This window comes from Brienomyrus brachyistius, chromosome 14 (assembly GCF_023856365.1).
Source record: "Brienomyrus brachyistius isolate T26 chromosome 14, BBRACH_0.4, whole genome shotgun sequence".
NCBI lineage: Eukaryota > Metazoa > Chordata > Actinopteri > Osteoglossiformes > Mormyridae > Brienomyrus > Brienomyrus brachyistius.
Window position 1 is genome coordinate 7,516,567 of NC_064546.1, and position 14,947 is coordinate 7,531,513.

The 14,947-nt window shown below is 41.5% G+C and overlaps 2 protein-coding genes across 2 annotated transcripts in view; one reads left to right on the forward strand and one right to left on the reverse strand.

Annotated features, from left to right (window-relative positions):
• The window catches only part of hectd1 (HECT domain containing 1), a 57,814-nt gene extending 43,612 nt beyond the window's left edge, over positions 1-14,202 (forward strand). Inside the window, 19 exon segments of the mRNA XM_048974904.1 lie at positions 299-630; positions 632-1,139; positions 1,657-1,878; positions 2,141-2,274; positions 4,776-4,932; positions 5,717-5,939; positions 6,035-6,089; positions 6,353-6,535; positions 7,068-7,278; positions 7,617-7,699; positions 7,803-7,930; positions 8,050-8,251; positions 8,925-9,062; positions 9,325-9,932; positions 11,483-11,561; positions 11,649-11,742; positions 11,909-12,059; positions 12,783-12,927; positions 13,257-14,202. Of these exon segments, the coding sequence (XP_048830861.1) occupies positions 299-630; positions 632-1,139; positions 1,657-1,878; positions 2,141-2,274; positions 4,776-4,932; positions 5,717-5,939; positions 6,035-6,089; positions 6,353-6,535; positions 7,068-7,278; positions 7,617-7,699; positions 7,803-7,930; positions 8,050-8,251; positions 8,925-9,062; positions 9,325-9,932; positions 11,483-11,561; positions 11,649-11,742; positions 11,909-12,059; positions 12,783-12,927; positions 13,257-13,394 (3,791 nt within the window). The 3' untranslated portion in view covers positions 13,395-14,202.
• A 58-nt stretch (positions 14,203-14,260) lies between these two features.
• ap4s1 (adaptor related protein complex 4 subunit sigma 1) overlaps positions 14,261-14,947 on the reverse strand; it is a 29,999-nt gene continuing 29,312 nt past the window's right edge. The window contains exon 5 of the mRNA XM_048974967.1: positions 14,261-14,639. Within this exon, the coding sequence (XP_048830924.1) occupies positions 14,592-14,639 (48 nt within the window). The 3' untranslated portion in view covers positions 14,261-14,591. The remainder of the gene's footprint in view (positions 14,640-14,947) is intronic.

A 14,947-nucleotide genomic window follows, 5' to 3' on the forward strand; every position in this document is an offset into this window, starting at 1 on the left:
CCAAATGGTTCAAATTAGAAAACTTGTGTGTTCTGCTTTTCCTTTTTAGTGAAAGCTGTATTTTTTCATAATTTCCAAACTCCCAATGGTAATGTGAAATGGCTTAAGTGGCAGAATACACAGAAAAGTTCTAATTTAATCTCTAGTAATTTCAAAGGCATTTGAGACTAAGCGCAGGGTCTGACCCTTTGCTCTAAAGGCCCCTGTCTTCTGGTCCAGTGTCGAGTGGAGCTGCTGTCTTGACTTGCTGCTGCTGTCTGCTCTCTGCTGGGTCTCACACACTCATGTCCCTTTCCAGGCTGGATTGATGTCACCTGGGATGCCGGTGGCTCAAACTCTTACCGTATGGGTGCAGAAGGAAAGTTTGACCTCAAGCTTGCGCCAGGGTACGACCCTGAGTCTGCGCCGTCACCCAAACCTGTCTCATCCACTGTTTCAGGCCCAGCGCAGTCCTGGAGCAGCCTGGTGAAAAATAACTGTCCGGACAAGGGTGGCTCCTCCTCGGCGACGGGGGTCAGCTACTCAAGCCGGAAGGGCAGTAGCAGCTCGGTGTGTAGCGTGGCCAGCAGCAGCGATATCAGTCTGAGCTCCACCAGGCTGGAGCGACGGGCCGAAAGCCTACTTGAGCAGGGGGGGGGGCACGGTGGGTGGTGCACTGGGGGCAGAGACTCAGGAGCCCATTGTGGTGCTGTCCTCAACTGAGAGTGGCTCTGCCTCCAGCACCAGCACGCTAACTGCTGACATGGGCAGCGAGAGTGCCGAGCGCAAGCCGGGGCCCGACGGCACACTGCGCCCAGCAGGTGACTCCTCCGCCATCTCCATGGGACTGGTGAGCGTGAGCTCACCAGACGTCAGCTCCGTCTCAGAATCCTCCAGCAAGGAGGCAACATCACAGCGCCCCCTGTGCTCCGCAGCCAGTGCCCGTCTTTCCGTCAGCTCCCTGCTGGCAGCCGGCGCACCCATGAGCTCCAGTGCCAGCGTGCCTAACCTTTCGTCACGCGAGGCCAGCCTCATGGAGTCCTTCGTGCGCCGGGCACCCAACATGTCAAGAACCAATGCAACCAACAATATGAACCTGAGCCGCAGCAGCAGCGATAACAACACCAACACGCTGGGCCGCACCGTCATGAGCACTGCCAGTGAGTACTGTCGCACCACCCGAACATCGGCTCACACCTGCTCTGCCACTAAATGAGGCCTTGGCCTGGTCTTCCTGCTTCACCTGTGTGAGCTGCTGTGTTGTGTGCAGTAGTAACTAGCTGTAGATTTTGCTTTTGTTCGCTGCTGTTTTTCTTTTGCCTACAGTATTATACACTCAGCAGTTATTCTATATCAAAGAACAATATCTTGTATGGTCGCACAGTTACAAGTATATCTCACTCCTAATGTCTTCTCAGATTTTTATTTTTATTGTACCAAACCAGTGCAAGCCCCACCCCTAAGTTTAACATTTTTGACATGGAATTCTTCTTTTACGTAGCATACATAAATATAATTATTCTAAAAGTATCATGCTTTAGTCAATGTGTATGCATTGAAATGTATGACTGTGAAATGTGTGTTGTGGCAGTGCATGCCGGATTTTTATTTAACTGGAGTCAGTTAATACTTGCTTTTTTGTTTTGAGACTAATCGCATTTTTGGTTTTGTTTGCAGCTTCTCCTCTCATGGGTGCTCAGAGCTTTCCTAACCTCACAACCACTGGTACCACCTCAACCGTTACAATGTCCACCTCCATAGTAACCAGCAGCAATAATGTAGCCACGGCAACCACAGGTTTGTCCGTCGGCCAGTTGCTCAGTAACACTCTGACGACCAGCCTGACCTCCACTTCTAGCGAGAGCGACACAGGTCAGGAGGCTGAGTTTTCACTCTATGGTAGGCTATGCTAGGATTATACCAACTATTTAAACATCTTCCTTCCACCTAACCCTGCTTCCCCTGCCACATTCTACAGACTACACATACCCAGCATACACAATTAACATTGCCGTAAGCCTAATGTTCCTTTTTATGTATTGATCTCACCCATTAATCCCCACCCCAGTCCTTTTCTGGTCTTCTGAATTCCTTTAAATTACAAGTATTTGTTTGCCTATGGTGCATCTTCATGGCCTTTTGCCCCTGTCCCACACCGCAGACTTTCTGGACAGTTGTCGTGCCAACACACTACTAGCAGAGTTGGATGATGAGGAAGACTTGCCTGAACCAGATGATGACGATGACGAGAATGAGGATGATAATCAGGAAGACCAGGAATATGAGGAAGTTCTGGTATGATTGAGGGTTGTCCTTGTCTTACCACTAGAATTCCTGGAAAAACTAGGCTCTCCTCACCAAGACCCCCCCTTACTCCCCACACCAGCTGCCCGCCCCTCTAAGAGCTTTTATTTTGCAAATGAATCAGTCACTCGATCAAGTCATCCCCTAGCCAGAAGTCACATCCTCAACTCAAGTTTGCCTAAGGAATTATATAATACTTACATTGACATATAGTAATTTGAAATACAGTGGAACAGTGGGTATGTACGGTCAGGTCCATAAATATTGGGACATCGACACAATTCTAATCTTTTTGGCTCTGTACACCACCACAATGGATTTGAAGTGAAATGAAAAAATGTGCTTTAACTGCAGACTTTCAGCTTTAATTTCAGGGTATTTACATACAAATTTGGTGAACGGTGTAGGAATTACAACGTGTGCCTCCCACTTTTTAAGGGACCAAAAGTAATGGGACAATTGGCTGCTGAGCTGTTCCATGGCCAATCTGTTGCTGTCAACTCTCAATATGACATCCAAAGAGCTGTCACTATCAGTGAAGCAAGCCATCATTAGGCTGAAAAATAAAAACATAACAAGATAGCAAAAACATTAGGTGTGGCCAAATCAAGTATTTGGAATGTTCTTAAAAAGAAAGACCGCACCGGTGAGCGCAAAACATCAAAAGACCTGGAAAACCGCGGAAAAGAATTTTGGTGAATGACCCAAGAATTCTTTCCTGGTGAAGAAAAACCCCTTCAGAACAGTTGACCAGATCAAGAACACTCTCTAGGAGGTAGGTGTATTTGTGTCAACAATCAAGAGAAGCCTTCACAAGAGTGAATACAGTGTGTTCACCACAAGATGTAAACCATTGGTGAACCTCAAAAACAGGAAGGCCAGATTGGTAAACTCTAAAAATCTAAAAAAAAAAAAAAAGCCTTTACAGTTCTGGAACAACATCCTATGGACAGATGAGACAAAGATCAACTTGTACCAGAGTGATGGGAAGAGAAAAGTATGGAAAGGAAAGTAACTGCTCATAATCCAAAACATACCACCTCATCAGTGAAGCATGGTGGTGGTAGTGTCATGACGTGGCCATGTATGACTGCCACTGGAACTGGTTCCCTTGTATTTATTAATGATGTGACTACTGACAAAAGCAGTAGGATGAATTCTGAAGTGTTTCGGGCAATATTACCTGTTCATATTCAGCAAAATATTTCAGAAGTCATTGGATGGTGCTTCACAGTACAGACGGACAATGAACAGAAGCATACTGCGAAAGCAACCAGTTTTTTTTAAGGCAAGGAAGTGGAATGTTATGCACTGGCCAAGTCAATCACCTGACCTGAATCCGATTAAGCATGCATTTCACTTGCTGAAGACAAAACTGAAGGGAAAAAGCCCCAAGAACAAGCAGGAACTGAAAACAGTTGTACTAGAGGCCTGGCAGAGCATCACCAGGGACGTAACCCAGCATCTGGTGATGTCTATGCATTCCAGACTTCATGCTGTAATTGACTGCAAAGGATTTGCAACCAAGTATTAAAAAGTGAAAGTTTGATTTATGATTGTTAATTTGTCCCATTACTTTTGGTCCCTTAAAAAGTGGGAGGCCAATATACAAACTCTTGTAATTCCTACACCGTTCACCTGATTTGTATGTAAATACCCTCAAATTAAGGCTGAAAGTCTGCAGTTAAAGCACATCTTTTTCGTTTCATTTCAAATCCATTATGGTGGTGTATAGAGCCAAAAAGATTAGAATTGTCGATGTCCCAATATTTATGGACCTGACTGTATTTGCTGATTCGGTTACCGCAGTTTATCTGAAAACTTTATATCCTAAACACATAAAATTTATTTGTGTTATATGTCTACAGCTATCTGTGTAAAATTATGATGGAATAAGAAATGTTTTGTATACTGTGCTGAAAGAGAAAATAATCATATAGAATAAGGAAATATTGTTAACTTCAAGTGTAGAAGAATGTTAATCATTCTTTCAAATTGGATAAAACCTGTGGTCATTAATTGGCCTTAAATATGTATGTGACCCAGTTGCAAAAAATCGTGAATGTACTTAGCAAAGTTTGCTTTTTATTTAATGTATGGAAATCAATTTTTCTGTCCTATCACTTAAAAAAATCATTTTGGTTGTTCAAACCTTTTACATGCATTGTATTTGTTTTTGTTTGCTTTTTAAAATAAATATTACTTAATTTTTTCTATCCTCAGTCTTAGTTTCAGTACATAGTACTACAAACAGGTTGCCATAGCTTTTTGTTTCTGGCTATAAGAAACTTTGAGTCGGTATGTGGAAGTCATTGAATTAGCTTCATGTGTATTTATCATGTAGCATTATTTGTTAAAAACTGTACAGTTATGACACTTGTACTGATGCTAAGATGGATTCTCATGGAAATATTTGCTACCTCAAATCCTCGGATGAAAATTTCCCATGCTTTTTATTGTTCTTGTCTTTCTGTTTATCATGTCTACATTAGGAGGAGGAAGAGTACGAAACCAAGGGAGGTCGACGTCGGACCTGGGATGATGACTTTGTGCTGAAGCGTCAGTTCTCTGCCTTAGTGCCAGCATTCGACCCCAGACCCGGCCGGACAAACGTCCAGCAGACCACTGACCTGGAGATCCTTCCGCCAGGTAGTTCAACATGCTTTTTATTACAGTGCTACTGTCAAGTTCCCAGTGGAGTTTCTGTAACATTAGTATTTTTCAAATAGATATTCTAGATATTATCAAATAAATGTTACATGCACTGAATACCAGAAATCATACCTGTTTTCTAGTTTAGCCAATTCCATGAGAGAAACACATAATCCTCCACATTCCATTGAATCTAATTTGAATTGTACAGTTTGTTCTAGTGATGAGTCATTTGAGGATCTTTTGCAGTTTATATGGAACAAATCAGCAAAAATAAAGTACAGCTCTCCATTACCCTGCCTTTTCATACTATCTTGGGAAAGTAAGAACTACAGATTGGTACTGCTTGTCATCTAAAAAATAGTACATTGTCACACAGCATTTAAGAATATATGGCAGGTTTTTACAATTAAATAAAAAAATGGATTCATGTAGTAATTGGTTTCAAATACAGACAACACAAAGCAAAACAGCTTCTGGTGATGTGAAATGATGTGTGTTCATTCATCGTGATTGTAAAACCTTTTGGAATTTAACAATGAACTTGTAGTACAATTTCAGTTTCAAGTTCTCAGTATGACTGCCATTTTGAGTTGTTTGAGCTGTACTTTTTTCAGAATATAACACAGTAGTCAATCAAAGCTCCTTTGTATGTTTGCCCTCTTCATTCAATAAACTGGTTTTTCTCATAAGTATGTTGAATAATGGATTAATTTCATCTAGCCTGGTGTACAGTTTAGTTTTACTGTAACAGTAAGATGTGCTGACCTGGTGCCCACAGGTACTCCTCGCTCTGAGGTCCTGGAGGAGGTGGAATGTGCCCCCTCTCCACACCTGACTCTTATTCTAAAGGTAGCTGGACTGGGCACCACCCGAGAGGTGGAGCTGCCACTCACCAACTATAAGTCCACCATCTTCTACTATGTCCAGAAACTCTTGCAGCTCTCTTGTAACGGGAGCATCAAGTCGGATAAACTCAGGCGGATCTGGGAACCCACATACACGTAAGCCCATTTTATGTTGGTGCATGACACAGTTGCATATGGTTGGGTTGTTCTGGAACAGTGTGTGTCATGCACGCTTTTTATTTTTGTTGTAGGATAATGTACAGAGAAATGAAGGATTCCGACAAAGAGAAAGTGAGCGGGAAGATGGTAATAGGCTTTTTCTGTTTCCTTCCCTTTCATCCCTCTTGCTAACCCATCTACTCTTGGCTGTGAATAACTGTGGCTGTTTTAAATGTCTCTCTGCCCTTTAGTGATCAGGGACCTCACTAATCTCTATTCAAAAGTAAAATTGTTAGATTGTTTTCCCACCCATAATTGCATGGGTCTAGTGGTACTCCTATTGTAATGCATGTCTGTTGAGTGAGACTTTACAACCAGGAAAGACCAACATTTGGTTCTTCCTGTTGTAGGGTTGCTGGTCTGTAGAGCATGTGGAACAGTACCTTGGCACTGATGAATTACCAAAGAATGACTTGATAACCTACATGCAGAAGAATGCAGACTCATCTTTCCTGCGCCACTGGAAATTAACCGGCACTAATAAAAGTATTAGGAAAAACAGAAATTGTTCACAGCTCATAGCTGCATACAAGGTATAGAACGGCATCAGATGGTGTATATATATGTGTGTGTGTGTGTGTGTATGTGTGTGTGTGTGTGTGTGTGTGTGTATGTATGTATGTGTATATATATATATATATATATATATATATATATATATATATATATATATATATATATATATATATATACACACACACACATACATACATACATACATACATACATACATACATACATACATACATATAAAACATTTTTCATTTCCCCCTTTCTGATATGATTTATTTAATTTTCCCATCTTGCTTGACTGTCGCTTAAGTAGTACCTGTTGGACAATTGCTCCTGTTTACCTAACTTAAGTGGCTCATGGCTGTAATGTATCTCCAAGTAGATGTCCTTTTGGATAGTTCGTTAATGATGGGTTATGTTAATGGGTCATTCTGAGATGTCCATTTGGGTTGATTTGAGCCATCTTTTATTTTAATGGTGCAAAAACAGAAAATTGTTAATGAAGTTACAGTAGAGTGTTTCTTTGCTAAACAACCGTGGTCCCCCTTGCAGGACTTTTGTGAGCATGGCTGCCGGTCCTCAGGCCTGAGCCCCGGCTCTCTGGCTATGCAGAGTTGTGATATCCTGAGCGGCACTCTGGAGCAGGCGCAGGCCAAGGCTGGCCCAGGCCAGAGCGCGTGTGGGGTTGAGGACGTCCTGCAGTTGCTACGCATCCTCTTCATCATTGGGAGTGAGCCTCATTCCAGCCGCACGCTACAGGAGGGTATGAGCCATCTGTCCTCAAACGCACCACTTTTACCTGACTAATACGAGAGAATATGTTACCAAATCTTGTAACAAATTAACAGGCTTGTAGCCTTCTACCAAGTTTGTGACAAGCATGTGGCTTAAATTAAATGTCATTTTTCTATACCTGAGTCATAATTCCTCATGAATGTTTTTAATTTGAAGCATAGTGGCAGAAATATGTTTTCAGCTGTAAAGAGCCTTAACATTGTATGATGCAGTTCTCCAGGTACTCCTGCAATGCCAAGAGGTACAATATAACAGTATTTCAGTGTTCTGTGCTCATTTAATCTTTTCCTTTCTTCCTTTTTTTAGAAGTAGATGATGTGCAGTTCAATGCACCACCTGAGGAATTCACAAGCAAAAAAATCACTACCAAAATTCTTCAACAGATAGAGGTGATTAAGTGAAAATCATTCTTCAGTCTGCAGGTCTTTAGACATGCATTTGTGCTGTTTTTAACTTAAAGCCATATCTCCTTGCTGTGCCTCTGGCTTTCAGGAGCCGCTGGCACTGGCGAGCGGAGCCCTCCCAGACTGGTGTGAGCAGCTCACCAGCAAGTGCCCTTTCCTCATCCCTTTTGAGACCCGGCAGCTTTACTTCACGTGTACTGCATTCGGAGCCTCAAGGTCCAACCTTGTCCTCTATTTGTATCACCTGTGTTTGTTCATCTATCATAAGCCAGTGCCTGAACTGAAGAAGCATTTCCTCCTTATCTTGCAGTAACCTTGAAACTCCCTTTCTGCAGGGCAATCGTGTGGCTCCAGAACCGCCGGGAAGCCACGATGGAGCGCTCTCGCCCGGCCACCACAGTACGCCGGGATGACCCAGGCGAGTTTCGTGTGGGACGGCTAAAACATGAGAGGGTTAAAGTGCCCCGAGGGGAGAACATGATGGACTGGGCCGAGAGCGTCATGCAGATCCATGCAGACAGGAAGTCCGTCCTCGAGGTAAGCTAGTGCTGCAGGTGAAATCCCCTGCATTATTCATGTTATTATTTAACTACTTGACTGTTAAATGTAACTTTTGAATTTTTGCAAAGTATTTTTTTTTTTTACTGGATTTCATTTTAGGCACTTAAAGCTGTGCTGTTCTACTTTTTCCACACTTAAGTTACGATTACAAATATGAAATTTTCCGTCATCGTGAATGGATCTTTATCTCATGCTCTTTCTGTTAATCTCAGCAACTTGCAATCTTGTGAAAATCCAGAATAGTGCAGGGCGGCACATATTGTGAAATGTAGGATGTATACATACAGTAACTCTGTCAGACAGCTGCAAACAAGACTCAAACTGCGTGATCCAACTGAACGCCACCCAGTCGAAGGCAAATTTGCCTGTTGATCAAATAATCAGCCACTTTTACTTCTAAATTCTCTTCAGAGATGAATCTATTATATCTGGATGCAAGACATAATTGCAAATTGTTATTCTGAATTATTATTAGGTCCATAGTTCATGTCTAATGTCAATTAAATAGTATTCACAATAATGTTTCATAGTGTATAGTATCTTTTACTTGAAAGAAAAGAAAATGAACCTCTCATATCATGTTAAAAATACCAAATACTAATTTTAACTGAGATGACTGCTGATGGTGGTGATTTTCTCCTGTGCCAAGGTGGAATTTTTGGGGGAGGAGGGCACTGGACTTGGGCCCACACTGGAATTTTATGCACTTGTGGCAGCAGAGTTCCAGAGGACATCTCTCGGTATCTGGCTCTGTGACGACGACTTCCCAGATGACGAGTCTCGACAGGTTTGCTTTATTTTCCAAATGACGTATCTAATGCAGTATTGCACTGTGGCCACCTGTATGGAGGGGACCAGAAGCTTTATTCTTTTCATAAGAAGCTGTATAGCTATAGAGAAGTGTTGTGATACCCTTAAGAAATTATTTTTAAGATAAGACAGAATATGTTACAAATTCTCCTTATCAGGTCATTGTATTGTAGTAACTTTACAGTAATTAATCATAGACCAGTCTGAGGTGTGCTTCAACCTTCCATGTTACTTTACAGGTGGACCTGGGAGGGGGTCTGAAACCTCCAGGCTACTATGTACAGCGCTCCTGCGGCCTTTTCCCGGCCCCCTTCCCCCAGGACAGCGATGAGCTGGAACGCCTGAGAAAGCTTTTCTTCTTTCTGGGCATCTTTCTTGCTAAGTGCATTCAGGACAATAGACTTGTGGACTTGCCTATTTCCCAGCCCTTCTTTAAATTGCTGTGCATGGGTGACATCAAAAGCAACATGAGCAAGCTGCTGTACCAGTCTCGTGGTGAGGCCGACCTGCACTTCAGCGAGATCCAGTCGGAAGCCTCCACTGAGGAGGGCCATGACACCTATTCGGTGGGCAGCTTTGATGAGGATTCCAAATCAGAATTCATCCTAGATCCACCTAAACCCAAGCCCCCAGCCTGGTACCATGGTATCTTGACCTGGGAGGACTTTGAACTAGTCAACCCCCATCGGGCAAAGTTCTTGAAGGAGATCAAGGAGCTGGCAGTGAAACGCAGGCAAATCCTAGGCAACAAGAGTCTGTCAGAGGATGAGAAGAACACTCGTCTGCAAGACCTTGTACTGAAGAACCCTACTGGCTCTGGACCCCCTCTGAGTATTGAGGATCTGGGGTGAGTTCTGCCTCTGCTTGTTACCTATTTTTTACCAGACATTTAAAATATTGACAAGAGAGCCTCCTACGCTTTCCGTCATAGAGGTACTTACACTTGCTCAATGCAATCATAAAATTTATTAGCAGGCTACTGTTTTAAATCATTTCAACTCAATGCATATTTTCCAATTTTTTTCTGCATTTTGACGTTGGTGCCTTCATATCAGTTTAACTGGCTTTAACTTCTGGCCCAACTTTGTATTTTTGCAGTTTTTTCATGGTCAAAAAATTGTCTTCCTCACTCTGCAGATAATTCCAGAATAAAAAGAAATGTAAAATTGCTAATGGAAATATGCATGCAATGGGTGCATATGTGTGCCCTGAGGTTGCCTTGTGCCCATAGCCTCTAGGATAGGCTCTGGATCCCCCGTAACCCTGAGTAGGATAAGCGGTTACAGAAAATGCTATTTGCAGTGATAGGATTGTAGTTTAGAAGTGTGTGTACTTCTACTTTGATGAGGATTCCAAATCAGAATTCATCCTAGATCCACCTAAACCCAAGCCCCCAGCCTGGTAATTAATCACACACACACACACACGCAAATATATATATATATATATATATATATATGATATAATCAGCTGAAAATTAAGCGAAACCTGTAACAAACAGCTGCTGAAACAAGTGGGAATACAGCTGTATGTGTCTTACTTAGATGTACCATACCTGAAATTGATTGATGAACTGGAAATCAGTCTTGGCATTTACAGCAAAGTGTCAAATATCCAGGCTCTCAATTCTTCATTGAATTATATTTACCACAGCGCTTTCAGCTTTTCACCTCTCCTTACCTGTCATGCATATTAAGCAACTTAGTCATTTTTCTTTGTAATTTTTCACTTCCCAGTTGGTTATCTGAATTTCAAGTATTTAGTAGTCTTCCTTTCTCATTTCCTAATAAGTATTCATGGATCCAAAGAAAATCAATGTTTTAACCTTAAATGAACCAAGCATATAATATATTGCAAACTGCAGCCTGGTTCTTCTGTTTCTCATTAATGAAGGGGTTCTTTCTTACTTTATGGGACTTCTGCCCTGCTTCTAGGAGCCTGATACAAAGTGTTGTAGCAGTGCACTTCACATCTGCACTTAATGTTTCCCATTCCTTTTGAAGGTCACTTGATGTCATCTTTCAGTTCATGAGGCATTGTCGGGTTTTCTCTGGTATTAGAAAATTGCTTCCTCCCTTTACCTGGCTGGTTTTTGGTCTTTCCCAGTGTCTCCATCTTCACCTTATTCTTGTGTACTGCAGAAATTTTGATCCTGAAAGCAACCTACTCCTCAGTGTAGCCTTCTGTCGTCAGAACCATGATTAAACCAGGATTTAAAAATGCAGATTTGTTTAAAAATATAGATTGGTTTATCAGCAGCTTTACACACAGGAATACACACAAACAGGCATTTGTTCAATTATCTGAGTTCAGTTATTTGTTGTTTTTTTTTGGAAGTACTAAAAAGTTTTTCTTGTTTTTTTTCCCTGAAAAATAACCTGCCTTTTTCTGCTCTAGATTAAATTTCCAGTTTTGCCCTTCATCTAAAGTGCATGGATTTTCAGTTGTAGACCTGAAGCCCAATGGAGAAGATGAGGTAGGGAAGTTGCCCAAGTACCAATTCTGATCAAAAGTATGGAGTTTTCTTCTGTAGTCCAAAACTCCTTATGTGTGTCTATTCCAGATGGTGACCATGGAGAATGCAGAGGAGTATGTGGAGCTCATGTTTGACTTCTGCATGCACACTGGGATCCAAAAACAAATGGAAGCTTTCAGAGGTCAGTCTGGTGTAGTCTGCTTTCCATTACACACACAGTAGTCTTTATGTGTGCACTGAAGTTTATGAATATACCTTTATTTGCAGCTGAACTGTTGATGTAATAAGTTGCATGCATAGTATCACTTTGCCTGTGGGGTATAATGTGCATAATTTTCTCTTGGAAGATGGCTTTAATCGTGTGTTCCCCATGGAAAAACTGAGCTCCTTCAGTCACAAGGAAGTGCAGATGATCCTGTGTGGGAATCAGTCCCCTTCATGGACCTTTGAAGATGTCGTAAACTATACTGAACCTAAGTTGGGTTACACCCGAGACAGGTATGTAGAATGTTCATATCAGTGGCCTTGATTTGTTCAAGGAAACATAATATATTATATCCTCTAGTCCAGTGAGACTGGGAGTCTTTTAATCATTTTTGTGTCAACACCCCTTTAATCATGAGGGATACACCCCAGTCAGCAAATTTTATTGCCCCCCCCCCCCCCCCCCCCAAATATCTTGTGGAATTTGGACCTAGGGGGAAAATAGTTCACTATGCCTGAAATTCAAATAGGGCAGGGGTGTCAAACTACAGTCCTGAGGGCCGGTGCCCTGTGTAGCATAGTTTTCCCATATTCCGCCACAAATGATTCAACTCAAGAGCAACATGGTAATTACCTCAAGGAGTTGAATCAGGTGTGTTAAATGAGGGGAAACCCAAAAATGTGTAGAGCTCCGGTCCTCCAGGACCGGACTTTGACACCCATGAAATAGAGCATCTGCTGTTAGATCAGTGGGTTGGGAAAGAGAGGGATCACAGTTTTTTTTTTCCAGACAAAAGTTTGGGAACCATTGCATGAATCCACTTTAATGCAACACCTGCTCAAATTATTGTAGTAGAACAAATGTAATGTTAGTGATTCTGTATGAGCTGGGTGAGTCTGTTTAAATTTCTGTCTCAAAGATGCAGTGAGACTTATATGTACTAGTTGTACTTCTATAGTGATGTCTATACCCAGCTTTTCATCATTGTAACAAATGCTGAAATTGCCTTTCAACAGCCCTGGGTTCCTGCGTTTTGTGCGTGTACTCTGCGGCATGTCTTCAGATGAGAGAAAAGCATTCCTCCAGTTTACTACAGGCTGCTCCACTCTGCCCCCTGGTGGTCTTGCAAATCTACACCCCCGGCTCACTATTGTTCGGAAGGTATGAATGAATTCTTTGATCCAAGGCACCTTAGATACCCCTGACCAGTGTGTTTGCTAGGTAATGACATTTATTACTGCAGATAAATGGAACTTAAACTCTGTTGTACTTCAAGATGACATTAAGTGTGTAATTTAAAAGCCAAGTAACAATTACATGTGCAACAAGAAGAAATATACCATAGATGGAATTGGGAGGAGACATCCAATCTTAGAAATGAGCAAGAAAACAAATCTTAAGATTGCTTTCTGTATAGCATTACTGCTTTTGGGAATTTTATTTTTAAATAATTATACTGGGAAAACAAAATGTGGTCTCTCTCTAAACAGGTGGACGCAACAGATGCTAGCTACCCGTCGGTGAACACATGTGTGCACTACCTGAAACTACCTGAGTATTCATCTGAAGAGATCATGAGGGAGCGTCTCCTCGCTGCCACTATGGAAAAGGGTTTTCATCTGAACTGAGCATCTACGCACATGACTGACCCTCCTTCAAAATGGTGAAGCCTATAGTGTTTTGTTGCAGAAAAAAGCTGTCCTCCAGACTTCCTATCTGCTCCCCCATTTCTTTCTCAGAGCTTTTAGAAAACAGTTCCATGGTAACTCTACTAGCTACTGATGAAGAGCAAGTGGAGCAACACATCATGCCACCTTCATCACCAAACCATGTCCCCGTGCACTCTGTGCTGCTTCAAGGGCTTGAGTGACTGGAAGCCAGGGCGGTCCCTTTGTTTTTTCTAGCGTTATGCTTTTATCCCCTGGATGTGAACATCTTTGCAAAGTTCCACATAGTTCTCTGGGTTGAACACCGGCAGCTTGTTCCATTACTTTCCTCAGTGACATGGGGTTGCTGGTGGATGTCAGGCACCTGCTTCTGTAGAGCTATAACTAGAGTGTTTGGGCATTTCCTCATCAAGTTTTACTAGTGCCTGCACTGTTTGAATATTAGGTTTATTTTCTCTGTACCTTACCAGCATAACCTCCTTTTTGCTTTTGTTTCCGTGTGAGTACATTTTGATTGATTTACTGCCCTGCGATGAAGTTAAACCTTGAGTGCATTTGTGTAATTTTACAATAAAGCTATACAACAAAACACTGGTTCTGGGTGCTAGGCACATTTAAAAAAAAAAATGAAAAAGCAAGCTAAGCTTTCCCTTGTATTTTCTTTGTATATTATAAACACTTATTTAACTCGTTGCAGTTTGAATTTAAAAAACAATATTTTGAAGTGTGTATGCTCCAAAAATAATCATTAAAATGTTTGCAGTATCAATCCTGTTGTCTTGTTAATAAGCCAGAAAACTATGTTTGGAATTATGAACCAACAAAGGTTATTTCTCAATTTTATTTATTTCCAGATGAATATATCTAGCCAAGTAGCCAAGCAAATAACTTTGCACTTCAGCACTCATGCTAAGTCTCTGCCACCTTATCCAGAACCAGTAATGGCGTGAGGATGCTGGTCTTATTGGTCTCCACAATGTGTCCATTCAGAATCATCTCATCCAGGATGATATGTACTTTCTCCAGGTTGAACATGATCTGATGAACCTAAAGTTAAGACTAGTCACAGCCAGAAGCATTCCCTCAAAACATTTGCAGTAATATTAGAATTTTATTCTATTCTTTAGGAAAGTGTTAAACATGATAAAATATAAACAATCATTTGCTTGGTTTCACTTGTTTTGTAAAGGATACATCCAGCTCACTCTGGAGGGGAGAAAACATTTAAATCCGTTAGACCTTAACACTGACACACAAGATCATCCTTCATGTTTGGATTTTTAATGTAAAATTGTATGCAGTATTAAAGAGAATATTCAGCTGAATGTTCAGTTAAACCTTCATGAGCCTTTCAAGGTTTTTGTCCTGATTTAAATTAGACTGGAACTAGCTTGTATTTATATTCTTTAATCATGTTCATGACTCTGTGCAGAAGTCATTATTCAGGGTTGATATCAAGACTTTGTATACTTAGCTCATGCCCCACTTTCCTTTGTGTGACAATAAGCTTTTAA